The 9,046-nt window shown below is 53.6% G+C and overlaps 1 protein-coding gene across 1 annotated transcript; it reads right to left on the bottom strand.

Annotated features, from left to right (window-relative positions):
- Window positions 1-3,264: 3,264 nt before the first annotated feature.
- WFIKKN2 (WAP, follistatin/kazal, immunoglobulin, kunitz and netrin domain containing 2) lies at window positions 3,265-8,074 on the bottom strand (the record flags this gene model as incomplete). The annotated part of the gene is made up of 2 exons (XM_080924649.1): window positions 3,265-4,785; window positions 7,880-8,074. The coding sequence occupies 2 exons, from the start codon at window positions 8,072-8,074 to the stop codon at window positions 3,265-3,267; spliced, it is 1,716 nt and encodes a 571-aa protein (XP_080780775.1).
- Between the last annotated feature and the right edge of the window lie 972 nt (window positions 8,075-9,046).

Consider the following 9,046-nt stretch of genomic DNA (forward strand, 5'->3'; position numbering starts at 1 on the left):
CTCATGGGTTGAATCCCAAATCTCTGTAAGTGCTGTGACTACCTAGTTAGGCCTCACAATGGAACAAAGCTCTAAGACTGAAGTAGATTCATGAGTTTCTGGACTGCAGAGTAAGACTGAGGTGAGTCTCTGCTACACTGAGAGACTCTGTCTCGCACAAAACAACCAATCCAGGGCAGAGGAGATGGATGGCTCAGTGGTGAACACTTTCCTCATAAGCACGAGGACCTCAGTTTGAATATGTAGAACTCACATAAAGCCAGGCGCAAGGTAGCGAGTATCTGTAAGCCCAGGGCTCTTGTGATGAGATGGGACACAGAGAGTCTCCGGAAGCTTCCAGGTCATCTGTGTAGTGTAAACAAGTCCCAGGTGGAAGGGGAGGGCAGACACCTGAGGCTGTCCTCTGATGGCCACATGGGCACTGTGGCATGAGTGTCCCTGCCCTCACACCCATGAGCATGCATGTGAGTGTGCCTGTGTACACATAATGACACAAACCAGCAGAACGATGTAAGTAAGTTCTTACTTCTCTTTGTGCGGCTAGGCCTGAGGAAGTTCAGAGATAGCAAGTTAGTGATGGGGGTTAGATTCAGATCTCGGTGAGCCCTGGTCTCCTGGGCGGGGTAGGTTCTGCGCCGTCAGCCTCCCCTGAATTTCCCTCTTTTTTTTTTTTCTTTTCTCCCAGGGGAACAGAACAGCAAACTGGACCTAACCGTGGGGTTTAGACTCTTCTTTATTTCAGTAAACTAAAGCGGCAGGTAACAGGTGAGGCTGGAGAGTGGCCACTTGTCCTTGGACTCAGAGAGTATTTGTTGGACATTGTGGCCTAGAAGCAGGTCAGTCAATTCCCCCAGGCCACTATGGACAGAGTGAGGTGACAGTCCTCACCCTCACTGGATGCCTGACTAGGTTGGGAAATGACTGTCACTCAAGTTCTCCCGATGGCGAAGTTCCTTGCTTGGTGTCCTTCAGCGATGGTGTGGCCTCCCACCCCCTGTTCTCTCTTCTCTTAGGAATGGAAGCTCCTCACCCACCCTCAAGCCTTTATTATAGTGAAAGGACTCAGCGGCTGGGCTGGGCCTGGCTTGGATTCCTCCTTTGGGTATGGCCCCGAGAACCCCATGAAACTGCAAAAGAGGGGTGCTTCTGTTGAGGGTCAGACAGGCTATGGGTTCCACACACTTGACTAGGTCTAGGGAACAGCCATTACGTCTCCCTGGGGCCAAACGCACTACTGTCAGCCTTGTCAGAACTTGGGCACCCAGAGGACACTGAGAGCAGGCCACTTCTTGATGTCCCTAGAACTCACTGCCTGCCCTGCTCCTGTCCCCTCTCCTTCACTCTTAGACTCCACCTTGTCTGTGGCCCTGATTCCCACTGTCCCCCACGGAGACTACTTGTCAGGGTCCTAGCCCTTCTTACCTACGAGTGTGGAAACGTCACCCTGCTTTCTCAGTTAGGTTTTCTCCTGCTTATTTCAAAAACCCTTCAGAGTGTGGTTAAGAAGCCTCATATTTCACAGTGGCCCTGAAAATCTACTGTGTCCCATAGCTCAAATATGGTGCCATTGGCCAGACTTCTCTCCTAAGAGGTCACCAGAATCAATGATGTGACCACAGTCCCTTCCTCATCTTCCCAAAATAACCACACATGTAGAGCAGTTGGCACTATGAATTTTTATTATTTAGTCTTGTTCTCTGTATATTTGAGGAAGACATTAGGACATCACACGGTGCTTCCTTTGGAAGGATGTGGGCTGAGGAGGGAACAGGGCAGATGCAGAGATGACAGAGGGGTTCCAAATCATCTACCCAGTGCCTGTGTGGCTGGGACAAGAAGAAACAAGTGATCTCAGAGCTGCCATCTCCCAGGCCCCACCCAGACAGATCTTTCCTCCTGATCCCTGCAGGTGCCCATATGCACCACCAGATGGCAGCATTGAGCAATATTCGTTCTCTCTGGGCCCACCTCCGCTCCGATGCGTAGGCTGTCCCCTGTCTCTCTTGCCTTTTGTCTTTATTTCTCTTGCTACCAAAACAGATCTTCAGGCTTCTCCAAGGAAGCCCATGGCATACAAAAGCACCTGGCCCATCAGATGGAAATGCCTAACTGCTGCCAATCAACCACCAGCTCCTGGGGGGTCCTGGGGGATCCTGGGGGACTGCCTTCCGGCTCACCCAGTAGAGCAGTATCAGCTCTCTATGGTCCTGGCACACAGGAAATGTCTGCTGAGCTGAAATGAACAGAAGCAAACCAACAAACCAATGCAGCTAAGGAAAAAAAAAGAAAAAACATGGATTCTCCTGGTGTGGTGACACAAACCGACCCCACCAAAGGCAGCTGTCCCTGTAGCTTCCATTAGGATAAGTTATAACCTAGGTTGAATTTGGCTTCCTACTGCTCACAACCCTTAATGTGGGTGGTTTCTGACCTCAGCGATGTAGTGGGGCAGGAGGCAGCAGGGCAGTTGTCTTAAGTGATCCTTGGACTCTCTTATCTCCCCACATATGTCCTATACAAGCGAAATCGGTTAACAATGCAGATGGCATCTCCTCCTGACACCAGGCTAGGAGCCTGGGCAGAGGGGCATGGGTCAGCCAAGCCAAATGAGGCTGCCTGAGGGAATCACCTGTGGGAAACAACTTCCATGTGTCCTTTCTTCCCTCTTGCCAACACAATTCTCACCTTTTAACCAGACATGGTGGCACATGCTTTTAATCCCAGCACTTGGGAGGCAGAGATGGGTGGATCTTTTAGTTTTTGGCCAACATGGTCTACAGAGTAAATTTCAGGACAGCCAGGGCTACACGGAGAAACCTTGTCTGGGGGCGGTTATGGGTGTGGGGAAGATATGGACATTTTATTGAACCCAATGAACCTGTCAGGCTCCTGACCTTCCTTTAGCTTTACTGCTCTCTTCTAAGCCAAGGGGGTACAGCCACTATTCCCACTTTGTATGCAATAGTCTAAGGCACAGAGAAGTTAAGCAACTTGCCCAAGGTCACAAGGCTGGTACTATGGGAGGAGATGGGCCACAGACCTCTAAAGGGGGACATGTGCTCATTGGCGTTTTCACAGAGTGGTGCTAAGACCTCGGTGACTTTAAGACATTGGTGGCTTTCTTCCTACATGTTAGCTGATGTTTCTTCCCTAGCAGAGGCTGTCTAGCCCAATCTCACCTGGATGGCTGGCTGAGGGCAGGGGGCAGGGGCGGGTGGAGGAGGGGTGGGTGGAGGAGGGACAGACAGGGTAGCCAGGCTAGCTTCATTGCAAGCCCAGGAAGTCCTTGAGGACATCACAGGTTTTCTTGTACATGACCTCACGGAGCTTCCTGACCCGCCGTGTGCCTGACGCGCCCACAAAGCTATCGGGTCTCAGCATGGCCATGCCACCCTCTACCTCCCCCATGATGATGAGCGGTGTCTCGCCCACTGTCACATTGGGACAAGGACAGGTCCAGTCTACATGAAGCAGAGTGACCTCCAGCGGCTCCCGGCCCAGAAACTTGAGGCCCATCTTCTCGTCTTTTAGGACCTCATCCACGGTCACCAGGGCACGGCCTGAGTCAGGCTCTTTGGTCAGTTCAGAGACCCTGCCTAGGATGACAAAGTCACTCCGACAGAAGCTGGTAACGAGTTTCTGCCGTGGCTTGCAGGCCCTGCAGTGCTGGCTGTCCCTTGGAAAGGGACAAGACTCCTCACAGGCCTCACGGCTTTCAAAGTTGTTACCATTACCCTCACAGCCCCCATAGACGAAGGACTGGCATAGGCCTGTCTGGCTGTTGTAGGCCCAGCGTGGCACGTAGGCCTTGCAGGGTCCCTGCAGGGCGGGCAGGCTGCATGTGGCCAAGGGCCCACTCACACAAGCCAGCATGCAGGCCTCGTAGGTCTCAAAGTGGTTGAGATTGTGGTGGCAGTGGCCAAAGGTGAAAGTGAGGCAGTTGTTAGCCTGGGCGTCAAAGTACCAGCGTGTCTGTTCCTCTCCGCAGTCCTCGCTGTCTGGGGGCTTCAGGCACTCGGTTGCTGGGAAGGCCGTGCCGTTGAGACTGCTCTCTGAGGTGGCCCTGGTCTGACCGCCCCTGACCACTGACAATGGGAAGTCCGCCCTCAGGACCCCAGCAACATTCCGAGCCGTGCAGGTGTATATGCCAGCATCCTGAGGCTGGGCATTGTAGATAACCAGCTGAGCGATGTTGGTGACCACCACATTACCACGCACGTGGTTGGGCCTCATGACCACATTCTCTCGATCCTCCAGCTGTTTCTCCCAAGTGAGCTCGGGCCTAGGCTTGCCTACCACGTCACAGAGGAAACTCACGGTCTCACCCACAGTGACTGACTGATGGGCAGGGTGGTTGAGCAGGGCCGGAGCTGCCACGTCTATCCCGAGAGTCTCCGGAGAGGCTGTGGTAGGGTACATAGTGGTCTCCGGCGGCGGAGGGCTGGTGTTGGGCCAGGTGAAGTGATAGCGGCAGGTGGCCACAGACAATGTGATGCCCTTGGAGCAGGCTTCAGCGTCCATGTAACAACGGTTGTAGTAGGTAAGGCCATCAGAGGCACAGGTGAAGCTGGGCTCTTTTTCACAGCGATCTTTACACTTACACACAGGCTGGCCGTCCCAGATGTCACACTCAGAACCCTGCTGCAGACACATGAAATGGTCACATGTGGCCTCCTTGGGCATGCCCACAGGACCCTTCTTCCCTTTCACATCCATGTATCGGGCTGCCACACAGCTCTTGGTCCCACACACATTGGGGCAACACTTCTCATAGGTCTCACATTCCTGAAAGAGCCAGTGAGAAAGAGAGAGTTCTGAACACAGAGGAAGCAAAAATGGACAGATTTCTCCATCTCCTCCAGAGGCTGAAACGTGGGGACTTTTACATGTGAATACACAAAGCACTTAATATAGATACGAGCTCACATAGACCCAACATCTACTGTCTGTCAGGTTCCTGGACATTTTCAGCTTACCACTTTGTACACAATAATCTAAGGCACAGAGAGGTTAAGCGACTTGCCCAAGGTCACAGGTGGACATGTGCTCACTGCCATTTTCAAAACCAGAACATGGTAGAGAGGTGACACCCAAGCCACAGAGAGGCAAGGAGGCAGGAAAGGGCTTCAAGCTATGTTAGGTGGGATCCTGAAACGGACCATCGTATGGTTACCCAGATAAAACAGGCTTACATCGTGAGGCTGACTTTTTGTCTTTCTCCCACTGGGGTAAGGTTATGTTGGCTCATTTGAAGAGGTCGCATCTTAGACCCATGTTCAAGCCTAGCCACACCTATCTTCCTCCCTGGGAGACACCAACATACACAAGGGTGTCAGAGACCTTTGTGACCAAAATAAATAAATAAATAAGTCCCCCTGTGTGGTGTCAGCAAAGCCTTGCCGTTCCGTAATCCCCTCTGCCTTCTGTGGAGTCATGTAAGGCTTTACTCTAATTCTTCAAAATTAGTACATGCCAACTGGAGCCAACGCAAATGGGATTGCATGTGGCGTTTCACACAATGTCACGCCGTGTGGCTGGGCAGCTGGCTGGGCTGCTAATCCTCCGCCAGGTAGTGACTGTGTGAATTAGTTCCCACCACAGTGGCCTCTTGTCCTTCCCACTTTGATTCCAGCTTTTTTGACATTCCACATGAGTTAAGAGGGAGAAAACACCCCCTACCCGGCTGTGTGGAGCCGGCTGCTGCTCAGCTTGTTTACTCTTCTCCCCGCTTCAGCTCAGAATAAGGACTTTGTTTTGAAGCCCTTGTTTGGCATAGGCTTCTGGGCTACAACAGGGGAAGCTTGGGGACAGAGATGGGTCACATCCAGAGCTGAGGTTCAAGGGAGAGAGAACTTTAGAATGGAGGGTAGACAGGCACACAGCGGCTCGTGAACAGGAAAGCCTGCTGTCTGACCTAATGGCTGCTCTGTTCCAGTGTGGCTAGGCAATTTCATCAGGGCCCAGAGGTCTAGAAATGGCTGGACATTCAGGAATCAGAGCCCTTGGGGACCAGGTGAAGGAAGGCTGGAAGGAATACTTAGAGTACTTTCAGTTAAGGAATCACAATATATCTAGGCTAGCTGGATCTTCACCTGCCCTCAAGTACCTTCTCCAGACAATTTACAAAGCCAGCCAGAGTCCTATTATCCCTAAGTCCCACCTGATTTCAGGCTGGCTTGTATCATTCTCCAAAGACATCCATCTGATGGTATAAACTCTTAGATGAGAGGATTGCCACTTTCCCTGTTCCTTTATCCCCACACTACTACTGTGTACCACTGCAGCATCCTTCCTCCGTGTACCACTGCAGCATCCTTCCTCCGTGTGCCACTGCAGCATCCTTCCTCTGTGTGCCACTGCAAGCATCCTTCCTCTGTGTACCACTGCAGCATCCTTCCACTACGTACCACTGCAGCATCCTTCCTCTGTGTGCCACTGCAGCATCCTCCCACTGTGTACCACTGCAGCATCCTCCCACTGTGTACCACTGCAGCATCCTCCCACTGTGTACCACTGCAGCATCCTCCCACTGTGTACCACTGCAGCATCTTTCCTCTGTGTGCCACTGCAGCATCCTTCCTCTGTGTACCACTGCAGCATCTTTCCTCTGTGTGCCACTGCAGCATCCTTCCACTACGTACCACTGCAGCATCCTTCCTCTGTGTGCCACTGCAGCATCCTCCCACTGTGTGCCACTGCAGCATCCCTCCTCTGTGTACCACTGCAGCATCCCTCCTCTGTGTACCACTGCAGCATCCTCCCACTGTGTGACACTGCAGCATCCCTCCTCTGTGTACCACTGCAGCATCCCTCCTCTGTGTGCCACTGCAGCATCCCTCCTCTGTGTACCACTGCAGCATCCTTCCTCTGTGTACCACTGCAGCATCCTTCCTCTGTGTACCACTGCAGCGTCCTCCCACTGTGTGCCACTGCAGCATCCTTCCTCTGTGTGCCACTGCAGCATCCTCCCACTGTGTGCCACTGGAGCAATTGTCTTGAGAAGCTTGAGAATGGTCCCCAGAGAATTCAAGACAGCAGCCACTCTCTCCATGGGAAGCCTCATGCTTTTTCAATGTGACCAGTCACTTCTAGAAGCACCGGGGTCTCCCATGTTCATGAGTGATGTCTAACCCGGGAAGACTCCGGGCTACCCTCAGAGCTGGACAGCCAGGTAGTGGCCACACCTGGATTAGGCATGAGCACTATGATAAATGAACTACCAATGGATAGGAGTGGACAAGGGTGGCCCTTGGAAAAACCCACCTGGCAGCCAGGGAACAACTATCTGGAGGTGGCATCATCCACAGCAGCATCCACGAGGGAGGAACATGTGGGAACACTGAAGAGCCAGAGGGGTGGGAACTCAGTCCATTTCCCTCACAAGACACTTAGTTTGTACAGATCGGCTCCGCTCAGTGGGCCCAGTAGCCTCATTACTGTATGGCTGAGTCCAGACCTGAGGAAAAGCCTCCAAGCCTGGTGAAACTAATTGCAACAATGTGTCAAACAGACATACTTCCAAGCCGACCTGTCCCTCCCCGGCTCTGGCAGCACTGTGTGAGCATCCATTTTCTACCTGTGAGTGGGCAGCTGAGCATCCCCCATGCTGCTCCGTTAACCTGAGCGATACGCTTTGCACGGTGCTGGCCCGCAGCAGCCCTCAACAAACACAAAGAGGCGTGCTCCGGGATAAATTTGGCCACTCCACCCTCTTCTTCTAGGCCTAAGCAGTAATAGGCAGGCTCAAGCCCTGTCTGTCTCTAGGTTGGCAGGGTCTGTGTCCCTTTATGTTCCTGGAGGCACTCCAGAGTCGTCCCTGCACCGTAGCTCCCACACCATCACCGACCCACAGCACCTCAGGCTTCAGGACCCCACTCACCTGGTCTGTTTCACACTCTCGCTTGCAGGTGCTCTGGGCATCCACCCAGAGGTTGGGGTTCATGTCGTTGGGGCAGATGCCCGCATGGGAGTATCGGATGGGTGGCAGCGCTAGGCCTCGAACGGGAGCCCCGAGGAGCAGCAGCAATAGCAGCCCCCAATGGAACCAGAACCGATGATACCCTGGGGCCCACATGGTGCCGTCTGCAGTGGCCAGAGGGTTCCCCTGTGAGGACACCAAGGGCTGAGGCCCACCGGGCCTTCTTCTCCAGGGCTGGCACCACCTGCCCTCCTCACCCAGCAAGTCTCCTTGCTGAGGCTGCTTGCTGGCTTCGGCTGCTGTGACTGGCTCCACCAAGTGCAGCCTGCTGGGCTGTGAAGCTTCAGATAAAAGAAAGGTCTTTGGAAGGGAACTCTGTTCCCCCCCACCCCGGGTGCGCAGGGAGAGGAACACCGCAGGGGCTCGAGCCTGGATTTATATCCTGGGCGCACCACCCGAGTGGGAGCGAGCTAACCCGATGCCTGTCAGAGGCCGGCTGCTGGCGCCTCTGTCCCGTGGCTGATCACAGACGTATTGCAGAAAGGGGGAAAAGCTGGAAGTAGTTTAGGCAGCGGTCTCTGGCACGGTGGGACACCTGCTTGTTTTTGACTCCAGGAGGCCTTTAACCCCTTCCAGGGACAGAAATGGCATGTGCTTTGGGGGGAGCTGGCCCCAGGACACGCACGCTCACTGTGAGGCAGGTTTGTTTCCCTTTCCCCACCTCCTTGGGGCCAGGCCCCCTCCTCCCTTTCAGCCACCTCTAAAGAACACACAATCGCTTGTTACGAGGAAGGACCTGAGCCTCCAGCTCGATAGTACATTTGAGAGCAAATGACGTGGAAAAACAAGTTCACGGCCATTCAAGGGCGGGCCCAGGCAGCCGGCGCTGTGCTGTGTAAGCTGACTCCCACCCCGGGCACCAGGTCCCCTTGTAGGGGTATGCACACGGGTAGCGCCACATCCCTGTGTTACGGGTTACCGGCAGTCCATGTCTTAAGTTCCAACTTTGGTGAATTCCCCCAAAATCATTCCAGAGAGACATACCAGATACCAGATATGGTCTGGCTCCCCCAGGCTGCTGAGACGGATCACATTCCTCGCTCCTGTCTCTACACACTTGTGGAGTCC

The sequence above is a fragment of the Micromys minutus genome, assembly GCF_963924665.1.
Source record: "Micromys minutus genome assembly, chromosome: 10".
Classification (NCBI taxonomy): domain Eukaryota; kingdom Metazoa; phylum Chordata; class Mammalia; order Rodentia; family Muridae; genus Micromys; species Micromys minutus.